Source organism: Cydia pomonella, chromosome 12 (genome assembly GCF_033807575.1).
Source record: "Cydia pomonella isolate Wapato2018A chromosome 12, ilCydPomo1, whole genome shotgun sequence".
Taxonomy (NCBI): domain Eukaryota; kingdom Metazoa; phylum Arthropoda; class Insecta; order Lepidoptera; family Tortricidae; genus Cydia; species Cydia pomonella.
In genome coordinates, this window is record NC_084714.1 from 10,247,943 (window position 1) to 10,263,714 (window position 15,772).

General features: G+C 39.1%; 1 protein-coding gene across 1 annotated transcript in view; it reads left to right on the forward strand.

Annotated features, from left to right (window-relative positions):
- Positions 1–15,772, forward strand: part of LOC133523497 (nuclear pore complex protein Nup160 homolog) — a 53,106-nt gene that overhangs the window by 1,534 nt on the left and 35,800 nt on the right. The window contains exons 4-11 of the mRNA XM_061859129.1: positions 6,796–6,901; positions 7,587–7,782; positions 8,056–8,225; positions 10,571–10,734; positions 11,057–11,150; positions 11,341–11,492; positions 11,719–11,858; positions 12,996–13,077. Of these exons, the coding sequence (XP_061715113.1) occupies positions 6,796–6,901; positions 7,587–7,782; positions 8,056–8,225; positions 10,571–10,734; positions 11,057–11,150; positions 11,341–11,492; positions 11,719–11,858; positions 12,996–13,077 (1,104 nt within the window). The remainder of the gene's footprint in view (positions 1–6,795; positions 6,902–7,586; positions 7,783–8,055; positions 8,226–10,570; positions 10,735–11,056; positions 11,151–11,340; positions 11,493–11,718; positions 11,859–12,995; positions 13,078–15,772) is intronic.

Below are 15,772 nucleotides of genomic sequence, written 5' to 3' on the forward strand. Positions count from 1 at the left end.
CAGTTAAAATAAGTTTTTTGTGGTTGGTGTCAGAAAAAAGCGAAATAGTATTGTTAACAATATGCTGTATGCTGCACAATTCTCTGAATCAATTAAAAAATACCAAGCAAGCATAACTTATGTTGGCAAATTTTCTGATGTAAATTACAAAATTTTAAAATCTTAACAACATTCTTGTGGACAAACAACACTGTACTCAAAGCCTTGCAATGGGAAAGATAAGATTGAGAATGGAAAAAAATCTGGAGTTTATAAGCTAACCTGTGACGATTGTAATAAAGTGTATGTGGGGCAAACATATACCAGGTATAATGAGCATGTTGAGTCATACAGACACTTCTTTTGTAATTCTTTTAAAAATAGACTAGACACATATCTTAGAACTTTATACAGTGCAAAATATACACAAGTGCTGGGATGTACACACACTATGCTCCAAGAGCTGATCAATCTCTCATCCCAATGGAAAAGAAATAAAATGTTAAGGAGCAGAAAATCTCTAAAACAAAAAAAATCCTGAAGTTTATGTTACGGAAGGTTTTAGAAGAGAGGAAAAAACTTAAAGAACAATTAGAGGAAGAACAGAAAAAAGGGAATGTAGCATATATAAGATATGATAAATTGATAGTAAAAGGGAAAAAAATACAGCAAGAAGAGGGCTCTCTCTAAGTCCCCACAGCAAGATAGCAATTTACCATCGTCCAGTAATTAAGGACCAACAAAACTACATAAAACAGACACATTACAACAGCAGAAGGCGAGGACATCACCATGGAGAAAGAATGAAGCATAGGGAAACGCAGACAGCATCGGCATCAAAAATAAACCAAAAGTAACTCTACTACACCTCCAAGCCGGTTGGTCACCATGTAGGACAAAGCTGACCAAAACCTTCCAACCCAATCTCAACACCAAGTAACAAATAGAAAGAAAAAAAAATCACAAACATGTTTATATCAACACTTAATGTTTTAACTTTGAGAACCACTGAAAGACTAACAGAGATTATCCTGGCCCTAAGAGCCATTAAATGGGACATCCTAGGACTGAGCGAGATCCGAAGACAAGGAGAAGCAATAGAATGCATCATATAGGAGAAACTCCAGGACGGCACGGAGTTGGATTTTTGATTAAAAAGCACCTGAAGAATAGTATAAGGGAGATAGTTGGAGTTTCAGAAAGAATAGCAGTCCTTAACATAAACCTTCCAGACTATTCAAAGGAATGGACTATAGTTCAAGTGTACTGTACTCACCTACTCAGAAGTCAAAAAAGAGGAGATAAATGAATTCTACGAAAAGCTAAATAGCATTGTTCACTAGCATGCAAATAACTACATCATGGTCATAGGAGATTTTAATGCTAAAGTAGGCTCAAGAAAAGAAGGCAAAGAATATGTCTTTGGAAAATACACAGAGGGTAAAAGGAATAGAAACGTACAAAAGCTTATCAACTTTGCTTTTGAACACGACTTAACTATACTAAACAGCAAATACAAAAACAGGGAATCGCCAAAATGGCCCTGGATTTCTCCAGGAGGACGCGTTAAGAATGAAATTGACTTCATCCTAAACAACGAACCTAAACACTTTGAAGATACGGGCGTTGTTAGCAATATAAATTTCAATACAAATCATAGAATGGTACGAGCTAACTTGAAAGCAAAACCACAAAAGAAACGAAGACCAATTTCCAACCCTAAACTTCTGAAGATATGTGGCAACATTTGCCAACAGATTCATAAAATCAGCAAGGATATCTTGAGCAACTTCAACACCGAAACAAAAAACCTAAGTGTTCAAGAAAAATACAACCTTTGGGAGAAGAAAATTAAACAAACAACACAAAATCTTACAAGAACAAATAGCACATTAGAAATGGAAATAACTGACTACACAAGAAAATTAATTGAAAAAAGAGCAAATCTTATAAAAGAAACTAACAAGGTTAAGGAACCACGTAGCGGCACTAAGTAAACTAATAAAAGCAAATTTACGAAAAGATAGGAAAAAATATAGGGAATGTGTCATAGAAGAGCACGTGAACAAAACTGGAGATATTAAAAAAGCATGGAAGGATGTATACAACAAAAAAAGCTGGATCACTAAAGTAAATAACAACCGCATGAATAGTTGCGAAACAAGGAGACAAAACATACTAGAAGTAGCTACAACGATTTACAACATCGTCCTACGCCTAATTATGTAGAAAAGGAAGTAACATGTTTTTTTTTTGCCACTGCACCCACCTGGACACATTTCAGATTTGACTGATATGGTTGAGTGGTATAATTATTTCACACCATGCATGAAATGAAATAAAGCACCAGATAATTATTAAAAAAACTAAATAGGATAGAAATATAAAAATGTGCCTTGAAAACCTAACTGCTTGACAAACATGCAAAGAGAACAAATTGCCAAACGTGAACTATGCATCATTGAAGAGTTCCGTTCTGTTCATCATCAGCAGTTTCACTTCATCAAATGTCACTTCTACAAATGTAAATACTTGATTTGTTAATGAAAATACTAAGATCACTATATATATGCCTTTAACATTTGAGGAGTTTCCTCGAGTCCTCATGGACCCCATCGTCAGAAGTTCAGTGACGCTTAATAATAAATTGATTCTGTCGTCTCATGTATTACCTAAACTTAAGCGTTTCCGAATAAATTTCTTCTATTCTTTTATTCAATTCTATTCTAAAAGTTATAAATAGAGCCCATCTGGGGAAGTACCTCCACCTTACAGAAAACCGCAGCCAAATAACACTAGACCCTACTCATAGTGTTGTGTTCCTGCCGGTGAGTAAGGTTGTCAGAGCTCAACGAGGGGGGGAGGGGTGTTAGGGTCGGCAACGCGCATGTAACTCCAATGAAGTTTCAGGCGTACATAAGCTACGGAGACTGCTTACCATCAGCGGGCCGTATGCTTGTTTGCCACCAACGTAGTATTAAAAAAAAGTACACATAAAAAAACCTCCTATTTACAGCGGCGATTCGTATTTACTATCACAAATTTAAATTATTAAAACAACAACCTGAACAAATTAAAAAGCGGCCAAGTGCGAGTCGGACTCGCCCATGAAGGGTTCCGTACCATTTATGACGTATTAAAAAAAACTACTTACTAAATCTGGTTCAAACCAATTTTCGGTGGAAGTTTGCATGGTAATGTATATCATATATTTTTTTTAGATTTTTCATTCTGTTATTTTAGAAGTTACAGGGGGGGGGGGGGGGGGGGGGGGGGGGGACACACATTTTTTCACTTTGGAAGTGTCTCTCGCGCAAACTATTCAGTTTAGAAAAAAATATATTAGAACCCTAAATATCATTTTTGAAGACCTATCCATAGATGTATCCATAGATAAAATGTTTTTTTATCAAACCCATACGAGTACGTGTGGGGTACGTACTCGTATGGGTTTGATAAAAAAACATTTTTTGAGTTTCAGTTCTAAGTATGGGGAACCCCCAAAATTTATTGTTTTTTTTTTCTATTTTTGTGTAAACATCTTAATGCGGTTCATAGAATACATCTACTTACCAAGTTTGAACAGTATATAGCTCTTATAGTTTCGGAAAAAAGTGGCTGTGACATAATCGGACAGACAGACGGACATGACGAATCTATAAGGGTTCCGTTTTTTGTCATTTGGCTACGGAACCCTAAAAATGAAAGTTTCTTAATATCAGCAATTGTTGTTTAAAATGCATAATATCATCCCCATATAAAGCCTGTTGTGATCAAGAGAAATTATAATAATATGATCCTAGCTAACCTTTACGTGAAAAGTAATCCCATATTTTTTCCAGTGTTTCTTGGAACGACTAGCTTATCATTTATCCGCACAATAAGGCATATTTCTTTTGTTAAAGATATAATTTGAATACTTCTTACTAAGACTGTGATAACGGGCCTCCATTTGCGAACTAAATAACTCCGCGGCACAAAGTTGACGCCCCGCCCGCTTCGGCACAATGTGTGTGGGGTCATTTTGCAGAGCTAGTTCGTCATCTATGTTTATTATCAATCGCTGTTGCTAAGAGTTCCGGACACCTGCCATAACATTGTACTATGCAGTGTTATCGGGGCAGGCGGTGACTCGCCACTCGATACATGGGCACGTGATGCGCCATCGTAAAGACGGCCAGGCGCAACACCGGCGTGAGCTGCTCAGGGGTGTCGAGAGGTGTGCTGCGCTTTCTCCGAAGTTGCTCGCGGCGTTATGGCCTTTAACACTTCCACCCCTGGAGCATATAGCTCTAACGACTCCTCTCTGGACGGCCAATTAAGGCAAGCCAGAGCTGAGAGTCCTGCGGGTCTCCTTGGGGTCCACTCCGACCGACGAAGACACGCCGGAGACGAAGGCCCTGACCGACTCTCTGGATCATTTGGGTCCGTGGGGTCGTTACTCCCTAACAGCTGGCCACAAGCTGCCCTGCGGGCTATTATTATTATGCTCCAAGAGCTGCTAGGGTATTAGATAAAATAATAATAACTATGGTTTTGTCTCGCACGTAATCTGCTCAAATTTACCGATTTGACGATAGAAATCAAAAACCAATGGAGAGTAAGCACAGTTAAAACTGTTCCGATTGTAATTTCGTCTTGAAGCACACTCATTCACAGACATACTTACATAAAAAGCAGTTATCATGAACACTTGTCTCTGGGAGACCAAAAACATAATAATTTTTAAGAAAAAAAAACCGACTTCATTGAGGGAGACCGGTGAAAGAACGATTATTGTTGATTTGAGATTTCATAAAATGAAATTAAAAAGACAGCGTCCTACACCTAATTATGTAGAAAAGGAGGTAACATGTTTTTTTTTGCCACTGCACCCACCTTGACACATTTCAGATTTGCCCTATGGTTGACTGGTAAAATACCTACCCGCAATAGGGTATTCGACTGTATTTAAGATAAATTATTTCAAACCATGCATGAAATAAAGCACCAGATAATTATTAAAAAACTAAATAGGATAGAAATATAAAAATGTGCCTTGAAAACCTAACTGCTTGGCAAAGAGAACAAATTGCCAAACGTGAACTATGCATCATTGAAGAGTTCCGTTCTGTTCATCATCAGCAATTCCACTTCATCAAATGTCACTTCTACAAATGTAAATACTCGATTTGTTAATGAAAATACTAATCACTATATATAGGCCTTTAACATTTGAGGAGTTCCCTCGAGTCCTCATGGACCCCATCGTCAGAACTCGAACTTGATAAAAATTTGTCTTGAAAATTTAATTTGCTTAACAAACACAGCGAAGAGGACAAATCGCCAAACGTGTACTATGCGTCGTTGAAGAGTACCATTCTGATCATCATCAGCAGTTCCACTTCATCAAATGTCACTTTTTAAAATGTAAATGCTTGACTTGTTAAAGAAAATACAAAAATCACTATATGTATGCCTTTCATATTTGAAGAGTTCACTCGATTCCTCATGGACTCCATCGTCAGGACTCGAACCTGACAAAAATTTGTCTTGAAAATCTAATTTACTTAACAAACACATCGAAGAGGAAAAATCGTCAAACGTGTACTATGCGTCGTTGAAGAGTTCCATTCTTATCATCATCAGCAGTTCCACTTCATCAAATGTCACTTTTTTAAATGTAAATGCTTGATTTGTCAAAGAAAATACAAAAATCACTATATGTATGCCTTTCATATTTGAAGAGTTCCCTCGATTCCTCATGGACCCCATCGTCAGGACTCGAACCTGACAAAAATTTGTCTTGAAAATCTAATTTACTTAACAAACACATCGAAGAGGAAAAATCGTCAAACGTGTACTATGCGTCGTTGAAGAGTTCCATTCTTATCATCATCAGCAGTTCCACTTCATCAAATGTCACTTTTTTAAATGCAAATGCTTGATTTGTCAAAGAAAATACAAAAATCACTATATGTATGCCTTTCATATTTGAAGAGTTCCCTCGATTCCTCATGGACCCCATCGTCAGAACTCGAACCTGACAAAAAATTGAATTGAAAATTTAATTTACTTAACAAACACAGCGAAGAGGAGAAATCGCCAAACGTGTACTATGCGTCGTTGAAGAGTTCCATTCTGATCATCATCAGCAGTTCCACTTCATCAAATGTCACTTTTTTGTATGTAAATGCTTGATTTGTTACAGAAAATACAAAAATCACTATATGTATGCCTTTCACATTTGAAGAGTTCCCTCGATTCCTCATGGATCCCATCATCAGAACTGAGTTTTGACAAAAAAAGGGACCAATCTGTATATATATACATTCAAACAAAAAAATAATTTTCAAAATCGGTTCAGAAATGACGGAGTTATGGAGTAACAAACATTTAAAAAAAAAAAAAAACAAAAAAAAAAAACATACAAATGAATTGATAACCTCCTCTTTTGAAATCTTGAAGTCGGTTAAAAATAAAATAAAAAATGCGCATTTTCCAAGAGGTAAGACCTAGCCAGTGAACGGAAATAAATCCGTCGATTCTTCGCCCTCGAAAACCCCCATATAGCAAATTTCATCGAAATCGTTAGAGCCGTTTACGAGGTCCTTTTGCCCGCGACTTCGTTGGCGTGAAATTTGTAATTACTACCCAAGTTTATCATTTACCCATCTTGTTTTTTATTGATCCCCATAGAAACCTCCACCCCTTTTTACCCCCTAAAAGAATATTAACATTTATTGTTTTTTAGATACACAAAACTACTGTGTATATATTTGTAAACATGTACCATGCAATGTTTCCCACCCCAATATAACTATTATTTTGTTGCAGTCCACCTTCGGTTCTATGAGCAACTCCACTCCTTCAATATTTCATGACACTGGTGCCATCAATAATCCTAACAATTATCACATTCTTAATCAGTATTCAAATCCAAGTAAGTTTCTAGTGTACTTAGTTAAGTCACAACTTCTGTCACAAAGAATTGACTGATAAAATATAATACAAAGCTTTCAATAAAACAATGTAACCATGATTTTAAAAGCTTATTTTATATGAATCAATACAAAATTAACTTCGCAAAAGCGAGAAAAAATCAGTCACATTAATAAAATAGTTACGATTGTTTATTTGTGCAAACACGAACCTACATTATTAAAGCATAATTTCTCTGAAAAGTCTGTACTTCAGCTAATATCCTCCAAACTTAGGGCACTTATCAGTAATACGCTTAGATTTTACTGTCATACAATACAACAAGTAGATTTGGTAAAACATGTACAGTAGCAAACTTGTCAGGCCAATTCATATGAACTTTATATATGTAACTAAATAAAGATAAAAGATCCAGCTTTTGTTTTATGTAAGATCAAGGATGTTAAAATATAAAGACATCTCTAAAATATACTGCAAAAATGTGTCCTAAGCTCACATTGGACATAGTAGTAGTAAAACACTTTATTGTACAGAAATAAACATAAAACAGGACAGAGCATACATCATTTGTACAAAGGCGAACTTATCCCTTTCAGGGATCTCTTCCAATTAACCTTATAGTTTTAATTTTTTGCAAATGTTTTAGTATCTTGCCCTTATATGCTCTTATTAAGTCATGCTTACAGCAACCGGGGTAGCTCACACTTGTGCCTCCCTCCTCCTTGACAATGGTGAAGCGGTATTTGCTCTCGCATTTGGCTATGGCGGGGAAGGTGGCTTACTACTGGTTAAGCTGCCTGTGGCTGGGTCAGCTGTAACTACGGTATTGAAGAGAGAATCTACAGTGCCGAGATTTTTGTCTGGCATTACTGGAGCACTTAGGTAAGTTATTATTACTTATTAAAGTAACTGAAGAAATAGAAGATAAAATTCATAGTAGGTACTTTTTTTTTTAATTTACCCCTGGAGAAGGGTCCCTTTAGTGAGGGAGACATGGTGGTTTACTGGATGGTAGTATAAACACCACCACCATTCTACCACAATCCTTGAGGATTTCATACTTTTCCTAAAGTCAATATTTTTTTGTTTGGTTCTTCTAATATTAATTTAAACTTTAGCAAGTGTTCGATATTTTTACTTAATTTTGAATTCCAGAGGAAAAAATGTAGACAGCATAGAAACATACGGCGTAGTGCTCACCCACGGCATGGCCATAGCGATATGCGGCGACGCGTGCCTCCGCGCGTGGGTCATCAACGACGGCGGCGCGCCGGCCGTCGTCACGCCGCCACTGTCGCAGACCGTCGTGCGTCCCAAACCGCCCCGTGAGTACACTGACATATCGTATTATAGCAATGGCGGTGGCGTAGCCTGCATCCCCAACTGCTCATTATTCGGCGCGGCTGTGTCCGTATAACTCCATGATAGCTGACCTCCGGTAGGAGATGGCACTGGAAGAACGAAAGGGAAGCCAAATTAACTCGGGCTTGCCAACGGCGTGACACTATAGCTATAATAGTATATATATATCATATATATATACAATCTGATTGCAATATGATATGAAAACTTTACACTCTCAATTAATATTTATGAACTGGTCACTTAGTAATAAAAATAAAACCGGCCAAGTGGGAGTCGGACTCTCACAGTCGGACATTCCGTACCATTATCTAGAAAAACGGTCACCCATCCAAGTACTGACCCCGCCCGACGTTGCTTAACTTCGGTGATTGGATGAGAACCTCGAGATCGGAAAGAAATATTTATTTTATTCTGTTTTTAGTAATTTTTGTTATAGCGGCAACAGAAATACACTCGGGTGCAAAGAAATCGGACCCCCCAGCATTTTAAACCTTTTTTTCAATTTGTGTAAAAACTGTAAGCTCGATCACGATAATTTAAATAGGTACCACGTGGTAGATAATTTTCTGTCCTATCAAATGACATCAATATTTAGTGGTGGGGATGGATAATCTGTAAAATATGGGCCTGGAAAGCCATCCCCTCCAAGTGCCTCATTAGCGTATGCACTAATTGACCACTTGTGATTGATACGTCTTCCTGAACACTACTCTCATCGCCTGAACCTGGAAAAACTGAAGAAAAATGGATGTCACCCCGACTAAAGCCGGCCAAGCGGTTGCCCTATTGCAGGAAGGGTTCAGTCAACGTGCAGTGGCTCGACAACTGAACCTATCGAAGTCATCGGTTCAACGTGTCTTTCAGAGGTTCCGCAACGATCAAACGCTCTCCAGAAGACCCGGAACTGGCAGAACTCGCAGTACTACTGAGAGAGATGACCGTTTCATTGTTGTTACCTCGCTAAGAAATCGTCGACTGAATGCTGTTCAGCTTCAGCAGAAGCTCCTAGAGACCAGGAATGTGTCTATCAGCCGATGGACAGTTAGAAGACGACTGAAGGAGAAGGAATTGACAGCCCACAGACCTGCAAATGGCCCAAAACTCACCCCAATACACCGTTGACAACGACGCATCTTCGCTCGTGAACATGAAGAATGGACCCTTCAGCAATGGAGTCCCGTACTTTTTTCCGACGAGTGCAAGATAACTTTGTTTGGCAATGACGGACGGGCACGAGTATACCGAAGGCCAGGGGAGCGGTTTTCTCAATGCTGCATCGAGGAACGTGTTGCTTATGGTGGGGGGTCAATCATGGTCTGGGCTGGTATTTCTCTGGAAGCAAAGACGGACATTGTGTTCATCACAAGGCCAGGTACCAAGCCGAATTCAGGCGGTTTGACTGCACGTCGGTATGTGGAGGAAATCCTGGCTGATCATGTGGTCCCATTTGCGGGTTATATCGGCGATGAGTTCATCCTCATGCAAGATAACGCTCGACCGCATACAGCCCGGATCACTAAGGAGTACCTGGAGGAGGTCGGAATCATAGTCATGGAGTGGCCAGCCCGCAATCCTGACCTAAACCCGATCGAACACATTTGGGACGAGCTGAAAAGAAGAGTCCAGGCCAAAAATCCCGCCCCTGAAACCTTGTTGGAGCTAAAAACTGTGATCGAAGAAGAATGGGCGCGCATCCCTCAAGACACTGTAGAAAAATTAATAAGATCGATGAAAAACCGTATGACTGCATGTCGAAAGGCTAGAGGAGGCAATACACGGTATTAAAATGCTGAAAATTGTTTTCATTTTTTCTTAATTTCCTTAAAATCGCGGTTTACACATTATGCATAAGTTTCACTCCAGTACACATTTTTAGGGCGGCAACGTTCTTAGCCCTGAAAGTCTGAAAATATTGGCAGCAAGCCTGTGAAAAGAACATCAATGTATAGAGGAAAAGCCAATCTTTCATTAGGTATATAATATGTCACAGTAGCACTTACCGTTTTTAAAAAAATTCAAGAAATGTTAGGAATGCTGGGGTGGTCCGATTTCTTTGCACCCGAGTGTACATAATCTGTAGAAATTTCAAGTGGCTAACTATCACGGTTCATGAGATACAGCCTCCCATTTGACCCTTTGGGTACGGAACCCTAAAAAAGATCTACCAGCTCTTTAGTGGTACCATTCATAAAACATAAACTAAAGAAAATTAATCACTGACATTGTAATGTCTACTTTGTCCCGAAATTCAATGTTTTTTATGCAGAGTGGGAAGAACAAAAAATTATAGTCCATTAATTTTCAGCACACGGTCACATGCTACAAAAGACCACCGGTCCAAACGGAGACGTGACACTAGTGGCATATCTGTCGTTCCCCAACGAATGCGAATTCGTCGTTATGAAGATGCTAGACGCTGGCGCGGGCGCCGTGAAGTTCTCACATGTTTGTCGCATCTTTGGACCACAGGTGAGATGCATATATCAACCTTGTCCAAATAGTATTAAAGCTGCTTTATGAATATTGTTTGGGATAACAGCGGCGCTTTGCATATTTGCTGTGTCTTTAAATTCCTTAAAAAATCCTTGCACGTTTCGTGAATTTTCTCGTTGTGAATTTAATATTTCTCCTGTAGGGCTAAGATGGTTGGCTCTTTATCATTTGTCACTATGCCTGTCACGTTCTAACAAGTATGCAAGTGCGAAAGTGACGGGCATAGTGAGATAAATTATTTTAGCAAGACCGAACAATCTCTATATTTTATCATTAGAAATACTATCCTGTGTTCCAGTTGGATCTTCTGGATTATACAATAGGCTACGGAGATGGCAGTGACGTCATTTGGGCCCTGTGGAGTCAACCTGATGGAGAAACTATCATAACAAGTAAGTGACATTAGGATTTTGTCACAAATTGTTTCTTTTGCGTAGGGATTTGCTATTTGCAACCCGGATCTTATATCGTTTGCAGACTCGTAAGATGAGTTAAGTCTGCACACCTACAGTTGACAATTTACTTTCTTCCAATATCTGCCAATGGTTGACTAGTATTTATGAATTTTTGTTATTACGACAGGCAGCACCCTGAGCGCGGAGGTGTCCTGGCGCATGGTGGCCCCTCGGGAGCCGCCGCCGCCGCTGCCCGCGCTGTCCTCCCACCAGCAGTACCGCGAGCGGCTCCTCACGCCGGGCCTGTTCCCGCCGCAGGTCGTGAGGAAGGCTCTGGCCGTGAGTACTGACACATCACAAACACCAGATCTGATATCCTGACGAATGTCAGAATTTCGACTTATCTTGTGAGTGGATTGTCCACGGTAAACGCTGCGTCCAGCTGCTGATAACGATTTCTTTCTTTGGTCACTTTTTCATGTGGACTATCTTGGAGACAACTTCTATTGGGAATTTGGCATTGCCCTTGCTAAACGTGATCATAATGTGTTTTCGTTTCCTTTAGATCTACCGGCGAACATGGGGCAGCAGCGAGTCAGCGAGCGAGGGCGACCTGAGCGAGTCGGCCATGAACGCGGTGCAGGCGCGACTGCGGCACCTCACCGCCCGCGCTGCCTCGCCCGACCACTCGCACTTGATGCACAAGTAACTACCGTAGTGTACAGCTTGTTATGCACGGATTTAGCGACGCTCGTGTTGTAGTGGACGACTCGGCTCGCTTTACATCAGAGGGGATTGGATCTGCTTACTGTGAGAGTTAGAATGGCGGGTGTACCTACATAAAGTTAAATGAAAACCATACCATATTTTTGTACCTAATTTGTACTATTTAGTACCTCCTTTAAAAAAAAATTTACCTCACGGTACTTAAAGTTATCACCAAAAAACAGTACACCCGCCATCCTGACAGTCAGAATGGCGGGTGTACTTTATTACGCTATATTCCCGTGGTTATTGATCAATTCTATAAAAGCCAAATTTTTGTACCTTTTTTGTACCTTCATATTCAATTATAATATGAGCCATTTTATTGATGGTTTCCAAGTTTTACTCATTTATATTTTGCTTGCTATTACACTTTTACAGGCGTCATAATTTTTCAAGTTATCGATCTCATTGTTAAGAAAAAAACGCTAAGGTACAATTATTTTTATTACGCTAGGAATGCTAGGCGCTAGGCTAGGCGCCAATTCAAAGAATTCTTCCTAAGAAAAATCATTTTTAAGACATGATTTTCTGAGTTATTTGAACTTAACAGATTAAACATTAAAGGTACTAATTCCTCACGTAATAAAAATAATTGTACCTTAGCGTTTTTTCTTAAAAAAATAGATCGATAACTTGAAAAATTATAACGCCTGCAAAAGTGTAATAGCAAGCAAAATATAAAATGAGTAAAACTTGGAAACCACAAATAAAATGGCTCATATTATAATTGAATATGAAGGTACAAAAAAGGTACAAAAATTTGGCATTTATAACCTATACTCTATAGAATTTATCAATAACCACGGGAACATAGCGTAATAAAATACACCCGCCATCTGACTGTCAGGATGACGGGTGTACTGTTTTTTGATGATGACTTTATATACCGTGAGGTACAATTTTTTTTAACCGAGGTACTGTACAAATTAGGTACAAAAATATGGTATGCTTTTTATTAATTTTTATTTAGGTACACCCGCCATTTTGACTCTCACTGAATTTGAATTGAGTCTACGTCTATCTAAAACTTGTATTACAGCTATGCTCTCTTGTAATTAGATTTATTTTGTTCAGATGCTGGTCGGATTTGTACAGCTGGTGTATGCAGTACATGGAGGGTCTACAAAAGCCGTTGGGGTTAATGGTTGCTAAATCGGTAAGCACGATTACCTATTTACAAATTATTTCGTACCTCCTTACGACCAATAACAACCACACGTTACATTCGAAATCTAGTAACAGTTCACGGGAAATGGTCGAGTTCATAATTTCTATACAGATTCATTAAATAGAATAGAATAGAATAGAAGAAATTTATTCAGAAAACGCTTAAGTTTAGGTATCTAATACATGAGACGACAGAATCAATTTATTATTAAGCGTCACTGAAAAGGTCTCCACTCAGCTTAATGTCAAGATACCACCTAAGGGTCTCGACGCTGGTCTTCCGTGGAAACCTTTCCGAGAGAGCGCAGCTACACGCTAAAGTACAAAATTTTATATATTTAAGTACAGAAGTTTCAAGTAAGGCTATAATTATTATTCAATTAAAAACTACAATGACAAATAAATTATTTAAATTATCGGTACCTAAACAGTCAGTCAGTCGTCATACAAGGCGAAATAAATTATAGGGTAGGCGTTCGTTCTAGTACATGGCATAGTGATGGCACAGGAGTATACCCAATATTTATAATTTTTGTATGTGTAAAATATATTTTTTAAATTTACATTTAAATGAACTAATTGAAAATATGTATCTGTATAGGAATTGTGAACTGGACGATCGGTGATATAGTATCTTCACAGTCGAAATAATACAGTCGGTCGACGAAGGCGTCTAAACGGGGTCAACCGTGCGGGGTGCGAGGGACAGGGGGCGGGAGGGGCGTTCCCTCAGTTTCATACACGCCATTGTTAGTATTCCGGGATATGATTTTGAGGGCTGACGAATGTCTTGTAATTATCAATAAATTTGCACAATTAAAATATTGCATACGACATGTGCTAATTGTTTGTTTCAGTGTAAACAAAAATATATCAAATTTTTAAATTCAAAATGGCGGACATGATTTATGGCTTATTTTAAGAAATTACGATTAGTTTAAGACTTTATTTAAAATGCAAGAAACTGTTTCTTGCTTCTGTTTGTATATGTACCATGTAGTATTTGATGTTTTAATTATTTTTGAGAGTCCTCGGGGTGCCGATTACAAAAACGACATTCATTTTGAAATCCAAGATGGCGGACATGATTTTTTCTTTAAAATCGATATGGGTGTTCCTCGGAATTCCGATTACGAAAATGACGTCCATTTTGAAATCAAAGATGGCGGACATTATTTTTTCTTAAAAATCGATATGGGTATCATATACGAGGTTCCTCGGAGTTCCGATTACGAAAATGACGTCCATTTTGAAATCCACGATGGCGGACATTATTTTTTCCTAAAAATCGATATGGGTGTAGACGTGCGCGCCGCGCCGACTTCGGAACGCGCCGCCGCCGCCGAGACATTCTCTCGGCGCGCCGAAGATGGCCGAAGCACGATAAATTAATCGAATTCAGCCGAGCTGGACCGAGCGTTCACGAACGTGTGGCTGGCGGGGAAGAGCGGGGCGCGGGGAGGGTAAAGACGCGAGCTTTTTTCTCACCGTTTTGTCATCAGCGTTGCCAGATCGTCCTAAAAGGGACGGTTTTCCGTCCTTTTTAATGCCACACCGTCCCTTTCCCGCCCCTTCCAAGCTACCGTCCCTTTTGGGAATCAAGTGCCTAAAATAATTAATTTCAAAGTGACGAACGACGATTTACTTTGCTACATGGTCGATAAATATCTTCCATCCACGGCGAATATCGAATGTGTAGCATTGGCTTATATATAGTTTTATAAAGCTTCATTTCTCACTTTGTAGTAGCCTATAGTGTTTGACAGGTGTACCAACATCAGAAATGTAACTTAAGTAACAAAAATAGTTTCCGCGTTTGTATCTAATCTACATCTCGCCTTAGTTTAGTTTTAGTTTGTTTTGTTGTAGCCATTATCTGTGGTAACGTCGAGGACTGAAAACTTGTATTAGGCACACTTTTATTAGGCACTTACTAACTACACACACAGTAGTTAGTAAGTGCCTAATAAAAGTTTTCATTCGGTCATACGCAAAATTTTTTCTTTAATTTAGTACCTACTGCTGGATAGCTGCTAGATTTTTTTTTATTAAAAAAAAAATACCCACGCCGGCGCGGCGCCACCACGCCGACCCCGACAGGTCGGCGCGCCGCCGCTGGGTAACAGTAGCGCGGCGCGCACGTCTATATGGGTGTCATATCCAAGGTTCCTCGGGGTTCCGATTATGAAAATGACGTCCATTTTGAGATCCAAGATGGCGGACATATTTTTTTCTTAAAAATCTATATGGGTGTCACATCCGAGGTTCCTCGGGGTTCCGATTACGAAAATGACGTCCATTTTGAAATCTAAGATAGCGGACATTAATTTTTCTTAAAAATCGATATGGGTGTCAGCTCCGAGGTTCCTCGCAGTTCCGATTACGAAAATGACGTCCATTTGGGGGTTTTTTGGAGGTGCAGATTTCAAAAATAGAGTCCACTTTAGAATTAAAGATGGTTGACATCACTGCTACACACATCGACACCCATTTCAAAAAGTGACGTCCGCCATCTTTATTTTCAAAATAGATGCCATTTTTGAAATTTACACCCCCAAAAACCCAGAAAGCAACACCCATGACGACTTTTTCAAAAAAGTGACGTCCGCCATCTTTATTTCCAAAATGGACGCCATTTGTAAAATTAGTACACATACATGAAACTTAGAAACATTTCCCTACTC